At 36.8% G+C, this 25140-nt stretch overlaps 1 protein-coding gene across 1 annotated transcript in view; it reads right to left on the bottom strand.

Annotated features, from left to right (window-relative positions):
* nck2a (NCK adaptor protein 2a) overlaps nucleotides 1-25140 on the bottom strand; it is a 45620-nt gene that overhangs the window by 4601 nt on the left and 15879 nt on the right. Inside the window, exon 2 of the mRNA XM_053495820.1 lies at nucleotides 2027-2268. Within this exon, the coding sequence (XP_053351795.1) occupies nucleotides 2027-2252 (226 nt within the window). The 5' untranslated portion in view covers nucleotides 2253-2268. The remainder of the gene's footprint in view (nucleotides 1-2026; nucleotides 2269-25140) is intronic.

The raw sequence follows: 25140 nt of genomic DNA, 5'->3' as shown, positions 1-25140 counted from the left end.
ATACTACCATCATCTTACTACAGAGTAGGTTTTAGATCTGTTTTAGTAGGTTTTGTGCTTATTTCAGAGAGAGATGAATACTACCCAAGAAAGACTGGAATCAAGCTCTTCTACCATTTATCTCCACCTGAAGCAAAACGCTGTAAGAGGCTGTTCAGTCCGCTTCAGCACAGAGAACTGCTTATAACAAGGGTGTGTGGAGTGTGACTAAGAAGGCCCTTTCAAAGACGAGCTAAAAAGAGTGGCACTGTGCTGCTTGCCTTCCACCTACACAAGGGGAAAAACATGAGACAAAACCTCCATTCATTAGAGAACAGGGTTAATTATACTTGCAAACCTACAAAAACACAAGTGTGCATGAATACACAACTGCCACTTCAAAATAAACATCTAAACACCTTAAAAAAATCATCGCATTGGGGAAGAAAAAAGTTTTTAAAAAAGTCTAGGAATCGGTCTAACAAACACATTGCGATGACTGAAAAACCAGTCACACCGGATACTGAGCGCTGTGAACTGAATCTGAGCTCAATATGCAGCACATCTACATTTCAGACAGGCAGAGAGCAAAAAGATACAAATCATTACGTCAATCTTGTGTTTGTACTGTGGTTTATTCATCATTCTGGTACCATGAGTGGCGATATAGAGCAACACTGGGACATTTAACTATATTTATGCAACAGTTAGTTCCGAATAAACAATCTGATTGAAAGAGAGGCTTTCCATGAGTAGAGATAATGGACAGTAACGGCACAAGACCATTTAACTATATCTACATTGCACTTTGCTTCACTCTGTGTCACAGGTCACAGTGAAGTAGTTCCTCCAGTTGTGGAAGAATTTGTGCTGGTGGAACATAATAAATGATTAAATAAACAAACAAATACCAATCTATTGAACTGTGGTATAAAAACAATATCACATGAAAGACTAGCTGCTCCCCTGTGCCTATGGCAGTGGTTCTCAAAGTGTGGGGCGCGCCCCACTAGTGGGGAATACAGACATGACAATGAACGGGAGGGAATTAGTGGAAAATAATAGGAAAGTACCTATTCTAATTCATGCTTTTGTTTATTGACAATAAAGATCGGACACTCGAAACTAAACAATAACACGCAAAGAAATGGATCAATAATACAAGTAAATTAAAATAACATCAGAGAAAAAGTGGAACAGTGGAATAGTGCAACAATAACGGTTTAACGTCGGCATGTTAATTGCAGAGGAACAATATATAAGGAAACATTCGGTATTATATATGTAATTTCATTTATTTCAATGTGTATGCTGATGTTTCTGTATTTTTGTTAAAAATTACTATTTTATCAGGCAGTACTAGTCTGGCATTTCTAGTTTCCAGTGAGGAAACAAAGTTGCTTTTTGATCCTTAAGGCGCTGAACAGAAGGGAAGTTTTGTTGGTGTGCGGCATTTTGCGATGATCCCTAAATCATTCATTGCACCGTAGAGAATAATGGTGTTTATGCTTTTAAACATGTATAATTTAAGGTGTAGCTTAAAGACAATGTAGAGAGGAAATATATGTGAGTATCTTATTTGCGGGTTTATTTACGCAGCTATTGAATTCGGAGATGCGAATATAAAACTAACTTTACCGCGGACACAAACAGGTGTTATTCGCTAAAATCCCCCCCTGCCACGGATTGCCCCCCTACATAATCTCTATCAAATATTATATTAGGACATTCAAAGGTTTATTATTATCAAATATATTATTACTATTATAATTAACCCTAGGCACGTGACAGTCGTCAAGACGATTAATACAAATCCCCCAAAATGATTATTTTATGGCACATTTATTTTGCAGGGGTTTGTACTGAACATAAATGGGAGCTCCTTTAAAACTGCTGTAAAATATTGTTAAAATTATAACTTACTTTAAACTTTAATGTTATCGCATTAAATTGTAAATCACAAAGCCCCAAGATCGATCTGAATCGAATCTTCAGTTTGGCTACGGTTTGTAGCCTATAATCGTAACAGGACATTTCCATCACTTACCTAGAGTATCCTTCAGGTTCTTCACAATCGAGGCTTTCTTGAGGCTATTCTTACGCTCGACGTAGTTGGATGGGACATAGCCAGTACGGTTGGAGGCGTTGCGGACTCTCCACCAGGTTTTCGAGTCATCCAGGAGCCACAAGCGCTCATTTTTCCGGATGTCAAGTTCCTGGTCCTGCTGAGCGGTGTAGTCCCACTTGGCTATAACAATCACCTCCTCTGTCATCTTTCATCGAGTCCCACTGAAGCCACAGAAAAAAGAAGAAGAAAAAAAAAACTACATAAGAAACAACACGACAGCACAAACAAGCGATAAGTATTATAGTTCTCGAAGACGTGATGTCCTTAAATGCATGTGGAGGAAGATTAACTGGCTCTGAATGCTTTCAGATTTGACGGGTAAAAACAATGCACACTATCTTCAACACGACAGAATTCTAAACAGGCGCATCAGACACACACACACACACATATCTCTCAGATCCCATCTGTCTCTAGCCTACCTGAGAATACAGCTGTGTTAAATAGAGCATATATAATCATGCCTGTCCTTTGTCTGAATCAAAGTAATGACTGAGGTTGACTAAGTTCTACCGCTCAGTCTCAGAGCTCATGCCTTTCTATGGTGCAACAGTTATTATCGCCATCCTGTGCAGTTACTCCAATAACACTTAATTAATCCATTAATACTTTAATGATTTGTGCAAGTCACGACTTAATCTTCCCTTTAATGTCTTTAAGCATATATTTTGTATGCATATTTTAAAATTGGATTACAAAATATAGCCTCAAGAACAAAACATGAGCTGCTCTACTTCCTCTCAAATAAGCAAAAAAAACATTATAATAATGATTATCTACAAACAAAGGGGAAATAAATAAAACATACATTTCTGTTAATCGTGCATAATAAAGCTAAAAGATAAATGTTAGGAAATTATGTGTGTGTGTGTATGTGAGAGACAGACCGACTATGAACAAAGGACACACAAAGGAAGGAGGACATCCTTAAATGTGTTGAGAGAAGAGAAAGATAGTGAACATTTACAAAGACTTAGTAACTTAATCTATTTTGCTCATGACCTTAAATATACTGTAGCTGCAGCTTCATGACAAGATTTTATTAGAAATTACAAAACCTGTCAACGTATGAGCAGAGCTTGTGCAAAACACATTTCTTTTACTAAAGACAACCACTCAAAGCTACAGCAGGCGTTTATAAATGAATAAAATGGTTAATGAATCTGACATTTCTCCAATGCATTGCATGAGTTATAAGATGGCACTGTTGCATGGCAGAATATGCACTGAATAGTAATTGAGTGATTAAGTATTCATGGGATTGCAGGGAAGCACACTTAAAACCCTGCACTCCTGTTGCGAGAGACCCTCAGGCATGGCTACTCAGTCAAAACAGCCATTAGAGAGGCGGTGAGCATGTTTAAGCATGTGTGTGTTCAAAGACAAGGGCTATCATACTGAAAGCTTGGGTACGCATCTATTTTAAAATGTGGAGATACACTCAGCTGGGTTTTTTTTTTTTTTTTTGCAAACGTAACTTAAGCCATAAATGTGTGACCCTCACATAACCAGATCCATGTACTAAAAGTGAGCAAGCTATACATACATAACATACTCGTGACATGTCCACATACACCCACACCCCTCTTGCTGCTTTCTTCATCTCTTGACTCGCTCATATTTTTATCGCTCTCTTCTATTTTGCAGCCTGCAACAAAACGCTCCCTCAAATCAATACACAGCTAACTGTTTGCGTCTCCTTCCGCTTTGTGGGTGACGTAAGCGTTTCTTCTTCGTTGGTGTTTAGTGGCGGCCTGCATCCGCACTGTGGGCACTGTGTCACGCAAAAATAATTGCGCAAAAACATAACGCAAGCTTTTAAAATGAATTTAAAGAAGCTTCGAGGCAGAAGATTTTGCCTCGATCATTTTTTGTAATCGTGTTACTCGAGGAATCGTTACAGCCCTAATTCTAAATAGGATTTTATTAAAACAAAACCACTGCTCTTAGCACCCACTTACCTCAAAATCACCACAAACCCCCACTTCAGTTATGAACACAGCATTATTGTATCACTTCTATCTTATTCTAACTAACCGTGAGTTTAAATTGAGCTTTAATGCAGAACTGAAAAGCTGGCACACAGAGTAGCAGAGCTATGGTCAAGACTACACTCTGTGTCTCAGATGAAGAGAAAAGGGACAATCAGAATGGAAGATGTAGCATTAGTATTTAAGCAATTACCTTTATACTCCATCATAAATGCTGGTTAGCTATATCTACAAATAATGGAGCGGTAACAAAATATTAACACTTGCGTTTGTATACTATTGTATTCAGAGATGGCACCAACCTGATATCCATATCTGAGCAATATCAGCATAAAACCCTGGACTGTATATCAGAGGGGAAACAAACCCTATCCAACATGATTCTGTAACAAACAAGATTATTAAATAATAATAATAATAATAATAAACTATTGATTTGTTTTCCCCAGCTCTCCCAGGAAGGGTGAAGGCTGACACGTGATGTTTTAAACCATGCAACTGCATCTTATTAAACTGCTGATTACGCTGAGTCACAGGGCAGCATTATATTTAAAAGGAAAAGCACTATCTACCCTTTTCCACATGTATGAGCTCACAGATGCCCGTGCTTAGCTGTTGTGCTGCTGTCACTGAGAGGGACTGTCAAGGACTTACATTTGAAACATCAAAAAATATATTTATGAACCCAGGACTCACAAATCTACACTATCACTATAGCTTACATTCTCCACTTAAAAAAAGAAAGCCAGCACTACTACAAAGGCAGACGCAATAGAGAAAAGCTTAATTTCCCCTTTGAGCTAGATATACTGGATTTGGCACATGGACAGACGCATCCACTGAGAATACAACTCTCAACATGTTTCAAATCTATTGCGTGGGAGAACTTTAGTTTCTCTGGATCTTAGGACACTGAGAACAAAACAGTGGTGGACCAAAACCATGATCAAGACAAAAAGAAATGAATGAATAAATAAATAAATAAATAAAAACAACACATAGCAAAGCCTGCCGAAAGCATTTCCTGTCTGATTTATTCCTGGCTAGTCACTGCTCCAATAGGGTTTGAATAACCAGAGATGTAAGACCCTCATCTTGATAGTAGAAAAATGTAGGAAGCAAGTTGGTTGTACTTTCACCCATATACAAGGAGCATTTAAATCAAACCGGGAATAAGACTCTGAATAGAGGTAAAACATTTGAATGGTGCAAAAGTTTTAAAGAAAGCCATATACCTATAAATGAGGATCCCAACTGAGATAGCTCGAAGCCTGCTGCAGTCATTCCTGTGAACATTTAGCTAGAAAAATGACAGTTTGATTACAAAAGGTGTTGTGTTTTTCCAGTTGTTTTTCCAACACGATAAATGCCTACTGCACAACATCCTCACTCCAAGCCATGTTTGGGCCATTAAAGGAGTTCCTGAGAGACCAGTGTTTTAGATGTGAAGCAGGTGGTCCGATCATGGCTCTGGTGTACTGAGAAAACTTTCTACCTTAAGGGTATACAAGCACCGGTGAAACGCTGGAATAAGTTAGTGTAGCAGGGGATTATAAAGATAAATAAAGGAAGTTTATACTTTCATGACTCAAAAGTCTTCGGCTATTCTTCCTCAAAAGCCCCGGTTTGACTTGTACTCTCCTCATATATAAAGACTTATTTGAAGTATAATCTGTGACGTGGCTGCTGTAACAATACCAGTTCCTTCTGGAATTAATAAAGTAAAACTACCTACCTACCTACCTACCTACCTACCTAACTCACTAACTAACTAAGCATAAATAAAAGATATAGGAAGACAACAAAAAAGGTTAAAAGGATAGAAGAATGAGGTTGTCCAGTGCTCGTGTTATAAGAATAAATGTAATATATCTGCTATGTATATAAAGTACTAGTTGTTATCTGTAACATTTAGCCTTGTTCAATTTCAGTGCTATCCCTTGAAAAGAAGAATAATTTCTCTGGCCTTCTCACCCCTCCACAGAATTACTTGGGTCTCCATGGATATAGCAGAATGATCAATGACCCACGTGCCATTAATCAGAGCAAGGGACACATGCCCAGTCAAAGACATACGCCTGCTTAATAATGAGGATCATTAAGAAGAGTGATGCCTAGGCCACCGAGGAGGACATCAATCCGGAGAGCTGAAAATTCATTCAAAACCACTTGGCAGCCATCAATCTCCCTTAGTTTAATGTCACCTTAAAAGCATATATAAACATGTAATATGGGTTAAAAGGTAGAGCTGGACAGCAAACATTATCCTCTATTTTAGTAATAAAAAAATAGATAGAAATAAATATAAAAATCTAAATTAGACCCAAAACTGCAGCTGCTTTTTACTAGAAAAATCACACGAAAGATGAAAGTGTGCAGTTTCAAAGCCACAGACTAAAGAGCTGCATTAGCTGTATTTTGTCGAGGAAATGGAAAAGCCATAATTTTTGACCTTGAGGAGATTCGGTCTCTCGGCCACAGACCGTTTCCCATAACCCAGCAGCACTCAGCAGTCCCATCTTCTGTCTTGCACTCAAGGGATTAAAGCATTTAATACAGATAACACATCCGTTAGGCTCGAGTCCAATACTCACACACATTTAACCGTGCTCCGACTGATAGTGCGGCCTGTAGTTTTAGATGCTTTAAACACGTATGTCCATAACTTCCAACAGAAAGTAACAAGTATAATAATAGTGAATTATTATTAGTCATAAAATCAGGCTTTGTGTTTTCATATGAACATCACTCCTTTTCTAAAGTAACCTAAGTGCTGTTAAAGCAGATAAAAAATAAATCTGAGGTCAAGTGAAAGAATGGAACTGAACAAAACTACAAGCCTGACACGGACCCTTCAAATGGAGTAAAATGGGTGTCCATTCGGCTGCATCAGCATTTCACACCCACTCAACTTATCAAGCATCATGCACAAAGCCCCTTACAAAGAAAGGACACAAGAGAAAGAATGAAAAGGGACAAACTGGCAGAGCCCTTGTGTTTGTCATCTGGGTCAAACTGTATTAGGAAAGAAACCCTGACCTCTCCTTCTACTTTCATTATTTCATCCCCTGTCCTATCTTTTAGAAAGCCAGCACATTCTTTTTTATTCAGCAGCTCTTTAAACAGAAGCTTTCATTTTACAGCTTTCCTGAAATTAGCTACAACAGAAGAAAAGCACTTGGGTCAGGACGAGTAGATCAGTAGCCTAAGGTCTAAACCATTACAAAGCAGATAAACTGCATGCGGTCCCCATGACCAGTCTCGATTAGCATCTCACGGTTCCTGTTGCATCAACTAAGTAGCCTAACACTCCCACTGAATGGCTTTGATTACCTCAGAAATTACCACACAGTGATTATTAAAGCAGAGTGTTTCATCCTACAAAGAAGAGAGGCTCTGAGTGACACAAGTGGTGCAACAGAAACAAAAATAGCATTTTTACATAACCTGCTTCTTTCATGTGGCAATTAATGTATTGCCACACTGACTCAAAAATCAATGTTTTTTTTTTAATTCATCTTTAATTTTCATATGTTTGCAACTGAGGTGTTAAAACGTGGCTGTTTCTTCTATGTTCCCCTAATGAAATTCTTATCATCAATCACATTACATATTTACATATAGTAAAAATGTTCATGTTGCACTGTATCTGTGTCTTGAATCAGTTTGTTGTAGATAGTGTTCATTATTTTTGTCTAACAGCATGTCATGGACAGTTCTGGTAAAATATTAATGTGCTCATACTAATGTGCTTTTTTTCACATTACAGTATATTTAGCAGTGAATCATTTTATAATCATTTGCAATGATTTTATTTGTCACATACACAGTCATACACAGTACGATATGTATGACATATGAAATACTTGGACAGGCCACCCAGGTATATAAATATCCAACAAAGTATTTTTAGTCAGTGTGTTTGTATTATTATGATTTATTTTTTATCTGTCAGAGAGAACGGGGTCATTTGCAATCAATTAAGTAAGTTTCTCGTCACGCTACCGCTCTCTGTATTTGGGTGTTCTGCCATCTTGAGCAGACTGAGAAGAGCAGAAAATAATAGACTACATTAATAATAAGGGAAAAAAAAAACCTAAAAAAAAAAAAAAAAACATCCACAAACATTCCTACCTTGAATAGGCTGTGAAAAATGGGCGGGCAAGAGAGAGAGAGAGAGAGAGAGAGAGAGAGAGAGAGAGAGAGAAAGAGACGTGTAGGCTAATAAAGTTAGTGCTGCAATTTTTTCTTAAATTTAAATTAAGTTTTTGATGCGGCTTCCAAAATGTTCCAGTTGAAAATGTTCATGTTATTTTTTAATAAAACATCCATAAGAGCTATTTACTCTTAACGCTAAGAAAAAACACTGACCAAAAAGATGGGATTTCAAGAAGGTTTGAAATGAAAAACATAATTTTAACAGTTGAAGTAGACGAGGCGTTCCCATCTGCACAGACGTGAGGCTCTTCCTTGAAAAAGCTTTTTCTGAACACAACATCTAATACAAACTGTTTAACTGTGTAACATGGTTTTTATTCATAAATTGAATGCTGTAATATTGCGTTATGAAGTGAAAAAAATATATTGTGTGTAATACCAGAAAACTAATGTGTAATACTGGTGCATCACTACTTCTCAGAAGCTTGTTCACTGTGTGCATGCTGAATAGTAGTGTAAGAACATGTAGGATGTCTACTCATAATTAAGTATGAAACAATCCCATGACTCTTTGATCTACAACAAGGCGAAGAAAAAAGAACCCAGTTGCGCTACACAGTGCGTCACAACAGTGCATTTACCGATGCAGTTCACACACAACGCAGTGTTCAGTCAGTCAACACATTAAAAAAAACATAACACTGAGGTTTTACAGCCACGAATGCCTTTTAGTTACTTTAGTACAATTTAAAGTTTACATTTAGCACCATGCCATTCTTTCTAAACATTACTTTCGTATTTTCTAAACATGATTTTTCGTTCTAGCCAGTCAACTGATTGTACAAAACAAAATCTCTATTGTCAACAAGAGGTTTAATACTGAAACAAACAAACAAACGATCTAGATCAGTTTGGAATCTCGGCCTTTAAAATCTAAAGCTTCCAACACGTTGCCCAGACCTACTGGAATTCTTTCGGTTTCTGAATGAAAACCTTGGCTGGTAAGAGCTGTTTTTAATGCAAAAGAAGACAATGCAATGTGTAGATTAGTGTGTTGTACAATCAGTTAAGTGCATAAACATTTAGGGCTCAACATTTTCAAGAAGAAACACACAAAAATAAAAATAAAATAAAAAATAACCAAATAACAACAAACAACATTTTGCTCTGGCATTTTATACCAAGCCTGATAATAGATTTTTTAATGTAAAATATAAACTACGGAGTGATACCACTATCTCTTTTTCAAAATCATGATAATTAAACCTTAAGTAACAGTCAATACATATCCGATACGTTTTTTCCTTAAAAACTACCATCATATTTTTTCTGTAACACTTCTTAGTTAAACATTTTCACACAAACAATAAATATGTATAGTGCATTCATGTAATGGGTGTGTCCCTAAATAAAACGTCATGAAAAAAATGTAGTCAATCATTCATTCATTGGGGCTAAGTTTACATTCATTCATACAGACAACACCTTCACTAAATATCCTCCATCTGTGTCAGAGGTCTGACAACTCTCACGCTCCTCCTGAGGGGCACGGTCACGATCCATATTATAGCTCTCTGTGTTCTCTCATGTCACTTATTTTCACCCTTGCTTTTTCACCCAGCCCTTAGGACTCACGCTATTGTTTGTCGTGCTGCTATGGTAGCATATGGGGTAAGCAGGAGTGAAGGTTAGGACATTCAATCTGACCTGGAAACACATGCTTAAACACACACACACAAGGAATTTTCTAGAATTCTTCTATAAAGACACATAAAAAGTCAAAGTCTGATGAATTACTATTAAAGACAAAAGGGAATAATAAACACTGAGATGCAATAAATCCCTGAATATAATATTTTCGAGTGTATTGTAGAGTATCTGGAGCCTTTAAATGCATGATCCAAAGTCATAACACCCACCGAAGCACACAAAACCATGTTGAGGCAACAGTAAATTCAATATTCCTTAGACATTTTGTGAATCTTCCTGTGGAAGTCAGCAGACTGTAACACCATATGTTACTAAACTGCCCAGATAATCTCCTGGAACACACTACAACATGATTACTCATATTTTTAAATTGCGCTACATAATGATGCAAAATAATGCATTTTTTAAATATCATGGCTATCTTGTTTTCCCCACTGAAACTGAAGCAGGTGTCATGTCATTGTTAACAGTCATATAATTTTTTTTATTGGATCTAATGATGCCAATATGGACTCAAAAACCAATAAAGATTATGAATAAAAGGCAAAGTATCAAAAATATAAATTGTTTTTCACTGTACATCACTTTAATGCTGTAGCAATGCTTCACGCCTTGATTTGATCAACCTAATCTAACCGTTAACGTTTTGTTTAAAAAAAAAAAAAAATATATATATATATATATATATATATATATATATATTGTGTCGCAATGAAAGTATTGCCAGATTGACTCTAAATATATATATATATATATATATATATATATATATATATATATATATATATTTTTTTTTTTTTTTTTGAACTATAATAGACACGAACCAGTGGATTGGCCAGTTACCAGAATCAGCTGTTTTTAAGTTTGTTTGGGCATGACCGATGATCGGCTGATGAGCCTCAGATATAAACGATTCTGTACTGAGGGCAAAGGCTTTCAAGTGGCACAAGAAAAACGCATTCTTTACATTATCAAAAATCCTGTGCATTAAAAGCCTTTGATCTGACTTTTTCTCCAAACTCTCTGAGCAAATTGGACTCATTAATTGCACACACTTACACAAGCCTCAAAACACAACAAGCACTAATTAGTCTAACACCATGTGCATTAGAAGCCCCGAATGCCCGCATTAGAAGCTGCATGTGCCCACGTGCTCGTAGCTGCTCATCTCGCACACTGTCAAGTTAAGCTTTGAGGCATTTGAGGTGGTGGGATTAAATTATTTGCTAAGTTTGTTTAGAAATAATTATGGCTGCTGAGTAAAGTTTTTTGCATAATTATGTCGAATGCTGTGCTTGGTTTTAAGTAAGAAAAATAATGTAAAGAATGGGCTACATTTTATCAATCGTTTAATTTAATTACTAATCTACATTTAATAAAAAAATTTATTTAAAGGTTTCAAAATAAAAAAAAATCATAAAATTTTTTTATGTCAAATTAAATTTATAATATTGGCATATTTATAAACTTGTGATACTTGGAGAATGCCAATTTTTACTTAGGTATCGTGAGGATATCGTATCGATGGTGGTGACTGGTGATTCACATCCCTACTGTTCATATCAAATACTGGCTTTCCAATAAGAATGTCATCTGATCGAAATGACATGTGACTCATGTTTAACTTCTCTTTTCTTATTCAACAGTGACCAACCAGACAAAAGAGATGTTTCTATTATTTGTACACAATTGATTGTAATTTACATCCTATACATTCCCTACATGGGTCATTGACGGATAAGACTTTTTAATAGGCCAATTTTAAAATACCAAAAATATGGACATGTTTGGCCATTTTCTAAACATTTGGAATGTAGTGTACACATGCCTTTATAAAGAAAAGTAAAAAAAAATTCATTTTAGTGTTTTTACACTTAAGTTAATAAAACATAGCCCTAAAAAAGTCATCTGGGGCGATCGTAATATATCTCAGAATTCACATTTTTATGTATCATTAAGACTAGTTGAACTCATATCAGTAAGTAGATAAACTGATGAAGAAAGATAAACTTTGGTGCCCTTTCATTTTATGAAAACCATTATTTCACAAGTTTATTCTATAATATCAGAGTCTCCTTCATTATCCAGTTAAAATGAATGTTTATCCCTATAAAAGGAATGGAAAATGGCTGAATTTAGAAAAAAAAAGATAAAATATGCAAATAATTATTCTTGAACAATTAACTCTATGTATATAATTGATGTATAGAATATGAAAACTACAAATATAGGACATATATCTATCATTTAAAACATTTAGCAGTGGTCGCCCCACATGATACTCGGTCGCCCCATATGATGTTTTCAGGTTTACTCAAGTATAACAGGCTAACGGTTAGCCTCAGAAACCAAACAAGCTTCTTCTAGTGACAAAGCACTATCAAATTTATCATCAAAATATAGATTTGTGGGAAAAAAATTATAATTCACAGTTTTGGGGTGGTCGCCCCACATGATGACCAAAAGGGGCTACGACATCACAGCCGTTAAAAACAGCTTTTTCTTGCTATATGAGAGAGACTGATTTACTATACAGTTGTTTCCAGGGGGTCTTCACTTGTGTCTGGCTGATGCAGTATCCCATCCTTGAGATGTTTTTTAAAATAAAGGTCCCAAAATTGTGGTTTGTTGATGGTCGCCCCGGATGAAATGGATAGAATCAACATAATTCGGACAACATTCGTTTGTATATCATGATAGAAATATATGAGCAAATGCTTTATAGTTTTGTCAATGGATGTAAAACATGTTTAAAATTATGCCAAGTGTTTTTAAACCAGTTGTCCTAACTAAAGTCAAGGCCGGACGGTCGCCCCATACGGTGTTTTGGCACTTCGGATAGCAGAAAAATGATGAAAAACTTAAAAATTTGGAGAAGTTAGAGTGGTTTAGTAGGTAAAGAAGGTATAACAAGTAGATGAAAAATTTTTATGTATTTTTTAGTTTTTTCTGCAAAATAAAATTAACCCCGGACAGAAAAAGGAGGCGTCACGTCATTGACCCACATACAGTTGAAAAAATACAGAATGGACACAAGTGTTTTAGTGGCAAATCTTTTTCTCTGATGTTTCATCTCTCTTATACAAGTACTATAAACACTCCATCCAGTTCCCATCCAAAAAAAAACAACAAGAAAGATTTTAACTTCTTAAGTTTAACATATGTCAAAAATACAGGTATATACCTTAAAATAGCCTATATTTTGACTGTCAGGTGCGCAATAGACAGACATACTCCTTAAGCAGCATGGCAGCGGTGAAGTGAAGAGTAAACTACAAAGTGGAGCAGGCAGGTTGGATACTTAGGTTCCAGTGAGTGACATTTTTATGGACATCATCTGAATTCTCTAAAGGCATCATAATGTTCTGGTGTTCAAAAAAGAGGTAATAAACTAAGATCTAGTCTACACTATACCTAATATTACTGATATTTTAGAACAAATGTTAAAAGTGGTGCTCTGGCAGGCCTTCCTACTTTATTAATATGGGCATGGAGGTCAGAGGATGAGATTGCTGTGGGGTACGGGCACACAGAGATTACTCTTTCGTTTTCAGGTACGATTGCTTCCATATCTAATTGGACTCGGGCACAGTTCCTGAGTGCGGAATGACTGTGTTCTCACTGATCAGAATGAAGCAGACTTTGGGGTCAAATGTTCTTGAAAAAGACTGAGTGGCCTTAATGTGAAAACACCCTAAAAGACAAACTTATCCATTAAGTTTGCTCCTGCTTAACTAGTGCTACAGAGCTGCCAATCAACTCTTCACTCCCTTATCTTGATTTCTTACTCATCTTATTATAAGCCCAGTTGTGTGCATATATTTTTTTATCAGTTTAAGCTATACATTAGGAAATACATTTGGGGGCTTGCATGTGATCCAATAAAATTTAAAGCATGTCCTCACAGAGCATTAACAAAGCTAAGGCTGTACAGTAGAGAGGCTGAACGTACTGCCTTACTACAGCAGAACTTACAACGCCCATAGGTTAGCTCTGTGAACATCTTAGTACCAGAAAGGTCCTTAAATACGAATGAGTTCTCTCTTCTTAACACATACTTGACACACATTCATATGTGTGAAATACAGAACAATATCTATGCCTGTGAACAAACATGTTAGGGCATACGGTATACAAGTTTTAACATGAAAAGGAAATAGAATAGAATGTGTGGCAACAGGTTCTGCTTCATTCCTACCATTACTGAAGGGGAGATGTAATCCAAAAAGGCAGCAGTGATTAAGATCAGTGCTACAACCTAAATGCAGAAGTGAAAAGCCTAAGTGAACATACAGGGAGTACAGTGTTTTCACTGTCTACATTCTGTCTAATAAACTCAAACACAAGTGCAAGCAAAAGCTGCATCTAAGGCCGTAGGATGCGAACCCAAAGCAGGGAAGAAAAGTTTTCAGCTCGTACAAACTTAAAAGCACTTTTAAGTAATGAAAAAAAATTCTAATATCTTGCTTCTTCTTCTTTTTGTATACCATGCTTCATTTTTTACACAACATTCACCAACATTACTTAAGTACATTGTACTACTTCCTGGATTCCTTTATATATTGTATAATATAGGTTATTAGCATCTTGATCTTTTTATACATTTGATCAATGGATGGTGACTGACTAGTTTTTTAGGGCGACAACACTAAACAGCACTGCTTTCATGCACATAATTTGGATTTGATTAGCATCTTAACATCTGTGTAAATGTAAACAGATTGCAAAGTCGAGGTGGCGTAACTCAAACAATTCAATTAGAATCTACATTTCTCTCTAGCACAGAACAGTGTCAGATTGTGATCACTCATGGGACACAACAACACATACACAATTTTAGAGTCTCCCTTTCCTGCTTTGCTAAAAATCATTCGACCTTCAAACTTACTGCACCAAAATCTATTATGCATTTTACACAACATTTTCTAAAACAACTGGAATGGAAAATGCCTGTGTGTTGATTTTCGCTGCAAAGCTACACTATTAGTTATTTGTGTGCTAAACAGGATATGTAAGCATATCTACCAGGATTTCCTTCATTCATTCATTCATTAATGTAGCATTTCCCTTACGGCCATGTATAGGCATTGTAGCTGAAATTACACACACTGCTCTACATAGTTTTAGGCCAAATAAATTTCAGCACATGACAGCCACCATAATCCCCTGAGAGATGTATGTGCATAGTCCTTTTTTCTCTCCTCTGAAATACAGCTCTTTCATGACAGACAACATGGAGAAAAATCCTGATCTTCTTAATCCTTTCTCCTAGGCTAAGAAAAGGAAATTTTCTGAGAGGCCCATATGGATGTCTGCATGTTTCTCTCCTTTATGATTTAGACAGTGAATTCTAGCTGGAGCTTGCCAGGCTTAACCCAAGGCAGTAAACAGACATGTGCATAATTTCTTTAATAAGCTGACCGGGGAACTGCAACGCTGCAGAGAAACATGCCAAAAGCTATTTATTTATTTACTTACACGGGACAAATGGTATGACAACATAAACTACAGTACTAAATATATATCTATAGTCATAGTGACAGGATGCAGGATGGATTATATGCTATATATGAGAGGCAAGTTGAACAGTGAGTAAACACCCCTCAGCTTACCGGCTGTCTCACATTGAGTGTGACCTTCACCTTGCGTTTGTTCCATCGAGCTCGTTCTGCTCAGCGTGCTGAATAACTCCCTTTGAAGAACATTCTCAGTTAACACACACACACGCACACACACACACACACACACACACACACACACAAACACACACACACATATATATATAGCACAAATAGGAACAGCACTCAGGGCACAGAAAGTCCACTAGAAGTTCAGATCTAGATTCAAATTGTATAGAATCAAAATGTATAAAAATGTGTTATAGATTAATGACACAGTGACCAAAAGTATACAGACACCCGAATATCACACTCATATGAGATTCTTCCCCAATCTATTGCCATAAAGTTGGAGGAACTCAATTGTTTCCCTATGCCATAGCATCACATTTTTGTTCACTGCAACTAAGTTGGCTCAAACGTGTTCCAGCATGACAATGCCCTGGTGCACTACAGAAGGGTCCATGATGAAATGATCTGCCAAGGTTGGTGTGAAAGAACGTTAGTGCCCTGATGTCCACCCCAGTGAATACATCAAGAATAAACAGGACAGTTGATTGCTTGCCCATCTTTCTTACTTAATATCAGTCCATGACCTCACTGATGCTCTTGTGGCTAAATGGGAAAATGCACATGGCCATGATCCAAAATCTAGTGAAAATATTTACTACAAGAGTCTAGGTATTATAGCAGAAAATAGGGACTATGTCTGGAATGGTATGCTTCAAAAAGTACATATGGGTATGATGGGTCAGGTTGTCCATTAACTTTTAGTTAGACAGTGTAATGTAATGCAGATATTAACTCAGTTAAATAACACTAATGCGATAAAGGCTAATATCTTACTTAAAGAGCTCAGTAGTGGCAGATTGAATACAGTGGCCCTGAATTTAATTTGTTTCCTTGGGTTATAAACCATTAGTGAGTAGTGCAGAGCCCCTGAAGCATGACTGTACCCAATTATTTAACCAGTTATCCTACAGGTAATTCACCTACAGTATTAGCAGTTTTAGCTGTCTACTAAGCATGAATGAAAGCAGGCCAGTACAGAACCGCATACCACTGAAAGATTCAGAGACAGTACATTAATTTCCCGACTTAAGAATTAGCTCCGTTCCGAGAGCGTGTTCGTAAGTCGGATATGTTTGTAAGTCCAACAAAGTGATTCTTATACACCGTTAACACAAATATACAATGTATAGTATTATTAAAAAAAATAAAATAAATAAAAAAAAATACCCACAGGTTTGGTGTTTTGGTTCTGCATTATACTCTTGTGGGACTGCACCTTTAAATCACAAGGGGAATCCCAGTGACCAGTTGGGGGAAGGACAACGGCTACATGGTGTTTACTGAGTGCTTGAATGGACACCATTTTGTCTCAGAGCTGTTTTAGACTTTAAACTCACGTTGAGGATTTTCCGAAATTAGGGTTTATTCACCATTAGGACAGCTTTATAGGACAGCCATTTTTTATCATCATGCTCCGGACTGATTCATTAAAACCAGTGGGGCCAACTAATTTCTCCCAAACCCCCCACACACAATAAACCAAACATTGGACATTATATACATTCACTGAGACACTGCGGTGCACCAGATACCTATATTTACAATTATATACAATATTTTCAGGGTGTATTTTTTTTTCAATACAAGTAAGCTACTTCTGCAATTTGTTCGCATCTACGAATGTTTGTAGATTCGTGGCCTGATTTTGCGGAAATTTGTAACTTGAGTATTATTAAGTCGGGGACTTACTGTTCACAATACTGGAAAGAAGCTTGAGCAGCTGCCTGCCGAAATCCACATTCAAAACCAGTCATGGAATCACTTTCAGCAAGAAAACAGATATGATAACATTGTCATCTTACATAACATGATGTCCCCTTAGTAACTGCCTTAAAACCACCCATGTTGTGTTTCATTGTGATGGTGAACTTTCATTATTTCTAGTTAACATGAGCGCAAGTTTCCACCTATGTGCTGCCAGGTTCTTGACTCACTTCATGTTTTTTTTCATGGCTAATGCTAGCAACAAAGCTGACAACACAAGGCATCTTGGGCTCTCAAAATCCCTCTTTAACACCTGAACAGGGCACTACGTGAAACAAAGAAACTACACCCTACATAGCACACTATACTTCCCTGTTACAGTATTTGGGAGTCAACCCCAAAAGTGCTTTATTCCCCCTCAAGAACAGTTAGTTAACTAAGGCTATTCAAAAGCGGAATAAGACGGGAAAAAGAAATTTACGAGATTTACAGGACTGTCCACCACCTTCATGGTTTATTCCCCTTGCATTTTAACTACTGGTAAGAATTTAAAACTACTTTCATCCCTCCTCCTAAACAAGAAAAATAAACTAAATAATAACTGAGAAACTAAATTCCAAATTAGAGCATTTGGGATAATATTTCGTTTAGAATGCAGACCTTATATTATTTAATTACATAACAATAATTAATTGCAGCACTTCACTGAACAAGGAATTAGAGGCTGAGCAACAAAAGCAGAACGTGTTCTTGCCTCCTACAGGGTTCAATCTGGCAGCGTGTCCAAACACACCAATTGCGCCAATAAGGTACTGCACTGTAGTTCTGCTGAGTAAGCAGAAACACTCCCCTCTTCTTGTCACATCTATGTACTTCATGTAGATATGATCTATTTTTATATCCCCTTTCACACAGAGCCCAAGTCGTTCACTTATTCTCTGATTAGTGTGTATTTTCTTTTCCCAAACTCTGCATTCTATCCCCAGTTTTCTGGCCTGAGTTTACCATCTTATTTTCCATCTCTATCTTCCTGCACATTACGTCATTATTAAACAACGGCAGCATAGTAAGAGTGGGAAGGGAGGATATGCGGTATTTATGAGAATTGGAAAATGGATACCTTTTTGATTCGCTTTTCGTTTTCTCACCATCTTTGCTTGCTCTGTTCTCCTTTCCTTGTTAGTTAAATGAAACTGATTTGACTTGAAAAATTACATACAAATGGAACGAGGCAACTTCCTCCATACAGCTCTACTGCCTAATAAATTCGAGAAAATTCAATATGTTACTTCTTACGAGAATGCGCTGACCAATATGGGGAAAATGTTAGTGCGTTAGTCAAAACCACAGCTTTAATAACTGTAATTACAGTTTAACTCAGATGAGTTAATGTTGCCCCCAAGACGGTACGATAATCTGCTGGTGGTTTTAGGGCACACAATTATTTCCATCAGTAGCAAGCTGAAATAACGTTTTGGTTAAGATTTACTGATTAGGCAAAAGTATGTGGACACCTAACCATATCACCTATTCCAAATTATTCTAAAAGTATTTAGTGGGGTTTAGGTCAAGACTATGCGCAGGGCAATAGAGCAGATCTACCCAAATGTCTTCATGAAGCTTGCTTTGTGCATGAGGCACTGGGACGTGTTGGGGGCTCTGAGTTTAACTGAAGGTAAATTGTAATGTATAGTACAGTTTAAAGAATAGCCATATATGAATGTTATGGTCAAGTGGCCACAAACTTTTGATCATACAGTGCATGTTCTGGTATAAAATCATATAGAATTTAATTTTACAATGATCTCAAATCACGTAAAGAACACATGCCAAATCAGTTGTAAAAGATCAGATGAACAGGAAATTTGCTGGGAGTGAAAGTAGACGACTCGCACTGGAACAATATGTGCATTAGCTGCCAAGTCCACATGGAATGTGACATTTGACCAAATAGACAAACACATGCTTGTGCAGGAAATAGAGAGGTCAGAGAGCATATCACTTCCTGTGCAAATAATGGCTGTATTACAGTCATCAGAGAGGTCTGGGCTTTAATGTGCTAGAGGCTGAGTGTGTTAGTAAAAAGGTGGAAGCTCAGGGCACAGCGGTAATCATCATGCCCTGTGGCTGGCTCAGTGACTGCTTTTAACTTTGGTCAGGTCTCATTGCCACTAAAGGTACAGTAGGGTGAAAAGGAGACACAGAGCAAAGTGTGTAGATTTATATGTGTACCTCTGAAGCACTGGATCACATAGCATAAGCAAACAGAGCTGGCAAGAGCCCAAGTCTCTGATCTCAACACAGCAGGTTCAGCTCAGGTCACTCGCACAGAAGAAATAGAGGAGTTCTCGCAACTCCATCAGCCCTCGGGTTCTCAGCATTCTAACCGCTCCCAATACACAGAGATACAGAGCGATCAATCCTTCCATGTCTAGCCTCTATTCTATAATTACCATCTGAGGTGATGTTTTCTTTCACAGTGCTGGCAAACACAATGGTATTTTTTTCCTATTAAAATGGGCTGCAGCTCTGTACTGCATTTCAAGCATTAAAAAAATATATGCTTGCACATTTTTGGGTATAATATTATAGCATGTCTTATTCCTTGTTGTACAAACAAACCAGCCAAATTAAGGCACTAAGTAAGAAAACAAGGAAAGCTGTGAAAGCTTGTCTTAATAAACCCAGCACAGACCTGCCAAAACACCTTGGAGTGCAAGGCTAGGATGGCACCTGTCCAACATACCCCAGCAGCTTCATCAGCATATGCTGTCCTCCACATGATAATGTGAAAAAGAAAGGGTGTTTGTTGCAGAGTGGGTCTGGAATAATATCTGATCAATGGGAAAAGCCCGTCTCATAGTGCTTTTTAAAAGCTGTTTCTGCTAAGTTGGTGTTGGTTTCTGGCAGTTATGTGTATTTTTCTTCTATAAAGACACCTCTAACATGATCGTAACACACTACTCACTGTATGGAAAAACTAAATTTGTACTTAAAGGGTAATAATTAGATAGGGCTGCAACTAACGATTATTTTGATAATCGATTAGTTGGGCGATTATGTTTTCGATTAATCGATTAATCGGATAAAACCTAACCACTTCTTTAATTTGATATTTTGCTTATAACGATAAAAAAAACATAAATCAGGGTATTATTTATATATAAAAATAAACTTTTAAAAATGCAAAAGCCACATATAGAGTTTAATAATCTTTAATTTTGACATTTTAAACTAGGGATGCACCGAAATTTCGGCAGCCGAAAATTTTCGGCCGAAATAGCATTATCGGTTTCGGCCGAAACGTAAGAAAGCGCCGAAAATAAAAGCCGAAATTGTTGCCAATTGTTCTTTTTCGGCCCAGAATTTTCATTTCGGTGCATCCCTATTTTAAACCTTAAATGAAATGTAGTATATAATATATACAGTATAAATATATAATATAGTTTAAAAAATACACTGATCTATTCAGTTGATAAGATATAAACAGCTAAAATAATGTAATTTTGTGCAATAAAATGATGTATGCATAAGTAAAACCACAGTTAATTACAAGTTAACTTTGTAGTGGACTATAAAAAAACTGTAGAAATGCAAAAAGCTAACAGTCACAAATATACTGTTATTTGCATTCGCTGAAAACCACAACAATCTACTACTAATTCTACTGTTTTTCACACAGTGTAATTTAAGATAATCTAAAGTAGCGCCATTTAACTAATCACTATTGCTCATGAGGTGATTGCGCAATGTGATGCTAGCGAGTAGCACGTGAACAGATCTAGCGCGCGACTGTCCTGAAGTTAGCAAACAGTTTAAACAAAAGCACTTAAACTATACAACTTTTACACGATGAAGAGATACAGTTTTTACTGACCCTGCTGACGTTTCGCCATCCGTAACACCAACATATTTTCTCTTTAAGTGTTCGTGCATGACATGCAGGTTACCGTCTACTTAGAGGCGTTTAATGTAAATTGCTATCAAACCTTGGAGGACTCGTGGGCGCACTTTTTCCTGCCGGCGCTTCTGTAACCCCCATTGCGCGAGCGGCTGTGTATCTGTGTGTATTTGTGCATCTTGGGGTCGCGCTCCTCAGTGACGTAAGCAGCCCAACTAATCGATAACGGCATTCGTTGACAACGAATTTCATTATCGATAATTATCGATTTTATCGATTAGTTGTTGCAGCCCTATAATTAGATGAAAAGGATTTACACTGTATATGATGTACAGTGGGGCATTAGTCAGACATCAATTGTGCAAGTTTTCCCACTTAAAAAGGCCTGTCATTTTCATCATACTTTAACTATGAGAGACAAAATAAGAAAATCGGAAAAATCACATTGTAGGTTTTTTAAAGAATTTATTTGCAAATTATTGTGGAAAATAATTTAGTCACCTACAAACAAGCAAGATTTCTGGCTCTCACAGACCTGTGCGGGTGGAAACATCATGCTTTGGGGCTGTTTTTCTGCAAAGGGACCAGGACGACTGATCCGTGTAGAGGAAAGAATGAATAGGGCCATGTATCGTGAAAGTTTGAGTGAAAACCTCCTTCCATCAGCAAGGGCATTAAAAATGAAACATGGCTGGGTCTTTCAGCATGACAATGATCCCAAACACACCGCCCTGGCAACGAAGGAGTGGCTTCATAAGAAGCATTTCAAGCTCCTGGAGTGGCCTAGCCAGTCTCCAGATCTCAACCCCATAGAAAATCTTTAGAGGGAGTTAAAAGTCTGTGTTGCCCAACGACAGCCCCAAAACATCAACAGGAATGGGCCAAAGTACCAGCAACGGTGTGTGAAAACCTTGTGAAGACTTACAGAAAACATTTGACCTCCGTCATTGCCAACTAAGGCTATATAACAAATACTTATTTTCCACCACAATTTGCAAATAAATTCTTTAAAAATCCTACAATGTGATTTTCTGGATTTATTTTTCTTATTTTGTCTCTCAGAACTTGTACAATTGGTGGCTGACTAAATACTTTTTTGCCCCACTGTATAAACCACACAGCATTTGTTTTAATCAAAAAGGGCAAAAACACAATTCCCTAATATCTGATACTACTGATATCTGGGGAAATTATGCGAAACTGAAAAGAAACTTATTGCTCCATGTCTACCTCAGATCCATCTAATGATTTCTGATTTTGGGGTGCCTATTATAGATGTTTATAACAAAAAAATCACAGACAATAGAAAGCACACACACACACACACACACACACACACACACACACACACACACACAAATGTATAAAGGTATAAATGTGCAAAAGGCTTAGGAACATGCAAAAAAATGCTGTAGACCAAGGATTTAAAAAAAAAAAAACTAAATTCCAGTAAACTATAATTAATGAAACAAAAGTAATTATTCAGTTTTATAAGGAAATTAGTCATTAGGTTTTACTGAGCAATCTGCAGACACCACCCACAGTGCTTTAGTTCTTCAGACATTGACTGTTGTACCTGCTTCTTTTTTTGCAAGCAAAACCCAGGCACTTCCTTTTTGTTTTTTGTATATATGCTGCTCTCTGGCATACAAATAGTTTAATTTAACTTTTAAATTTTATAATGGAATACTGTTTTTGTATGGACTCAATCATAAAGTAATAAAAAAAATAGAAAGGTTTGTAGTAAAAAACATAGGGTGGCTAAGAATTTTTTAAAGTACAGTGCATCCATAAGTTTCATTCCTGTAAAGTATGTTAAAATGAATTGAATGGAATAAAGCATCCACTTGTATAGTCGGGCCTTGGTCCGTAGCGCTAAGTGACAAGATCCTGCTCTCACTTTTACTTTTATGCATCATTTAGCTGGAAAAATTCACATCATGCAGACAATACACAATACATTCTGTCATACGTAGAACACACACTCCCTGTGAAGAACACTAAAGCACATGCTCATTAGCTGGTTGCTGACAGTCACCTTTTCTCAGATAATTGGTAGGACTTAAGCATGTCTAGGTCTGAGCCAACAATTCTTATTCAGCACACTGCAGCTCAAATCTGAGATGTCTGAAACACTGTGATGAGTTCACAACCTTCCCTAAATTACAACACAACTGACAGGCCACATAGTAGAGACATGCTAGAGGAGCTGAGAATGAAAGGAATACATGATAACCAAAAGGCAGAATAAAAAAAAAACATGGTGGGCACTTTCCTCAGAGTCACAAAAAGGTGTGGGTCAAGCAATGGCACTGCGTCAATGAAGAACCACTGCAAGGGTGTAATAGGGTGGTTTCCATAGAAACTATTGCACAGTAACAGTAATCTTGTAATCATAACCTCGCCCATGTTCAAAGGTTACTTTAAAGGGAAGGAGTCAGGTAGATTATATTATGTTTCAGTCTCACTGTACAAACACACCTAACTATTACCTACATTTCTTTCTTTATGACTTGCTCCCTGTGCCTGAAATCTGAGAAACAAGAAACCTGAGCAAAAACTGGGAGAGAGCTACAGAATAATTTTTTAATTAAATTTGCAATAATGGTGTTTTTTTTTTTTTTTTATACTAACGTTATACATTCACCAGGCAGTTCTGGCCTTCCTAGTAAGAGCTCTTGGGAGAGGAAAGACAGGAAGGCCACTCTCTTAACGAAATTAGCTAGCAAAATCAAAACTGAAGCGAATGAACCCTTGGGGATACTGACTGAAGACTGTAGCAGGGAATACACAATGTTTCCATCTCATCTCATTTTACCTTTTCCTCTTCTCGCAGGCAGTGAAAACTTTCGTACCTGATGTCATGAAAAGGCCTCATTTAACAACCTTCCAGTAAAGTTGTGTCTAAAATTTCTGCAAGATTAAGGAAACTTTGGGAAATGCTGATTTTCTTTACACTCAACATGATAATTTTATTCACAAAGTACAAGTTCAAAGTTTGTTCCCAAGAAAGCTGATTAACATTTAGTGATGCCAACAAAACTAAATGTAAAATGTCAACCACAGAGAGCTGGGAACAGGAAATGTAGTAAACAAACAAAGAAAAGGAATAAAGGCAGAAGAGGATGTTGTTTTGACTCACTTCTATGCCAATAAAATTAGCACCTAAAATGTCAAAGTCTAGAGACAAATAACAGAGAAAGTGAATTATGTATAAATTCAGTATGGGAAAACCAAAACTAAATATAAGAAGGAAAAAAATCTACTCTTCACTGTACACAGGTAATCAGGCACATTAAGTACATTAGAAGGAACTGGTATTAATAAATTGCTTCAGGTGTCTCAGCTGACTTCACTGGGTGTGAAGTGTTGCACAGCCATGACAAGGTAACAGAAAATATCATGCCAAATTACAAGCTGGAAAATATGAGGTATCGGCTGTTTAAATATGGTATGATAAGTGTGACCTGTTTTAAATCCTCCCGTCAGATAAGACATTTGTACAGCAGCGTTTCTGTTGTAATAAATTCTTTTGGGTTTATGTTGGTTGGCTTTCCTTTTGTACGCCAACAATATAAACTGACTGGGTTTCACATAATTTTATTCAGCATTACTTATTATTTTTATATCCTTCTATCCTCAATGCTGTAAATGTGAACAAATAAGCCTTTTAAACTTGGCAGTACAAATCATATATAAAACTGCCGTAACTGATGCAAATGTATGAATATGATTTGAAATTCATCAGGTCAAAGATTACTTTAGTTAGTCTGCTGTTTAAAGTTTACACCCAAGTATGATACAAAAAATTCAAGAATAACGAATTTTTCATGCAAATTTTTAATACTTCTACAAATAATTTACAAATAAATCTATTCA

Source organism: Clarias gariepinus, chromosome 5, assembly GCF_024256425.1.
Source record: "Clarias gariepinus isolate MV-2021 ecotype Netherlands chromosome 5, CGAR_prim_01v2, whole genome shotgun sequence".
NCBI classification, from domain to species: Eukaryota; Metazoa; Chordata; class Actinopteri; order Siluriformes; family Clariidae; genus Clarias; species Clarias gariepinus.
Note: the sequence above shows the minus strand (reverse complement) of the source record. Positions and strands in the feature narration are given on the sequence as shown.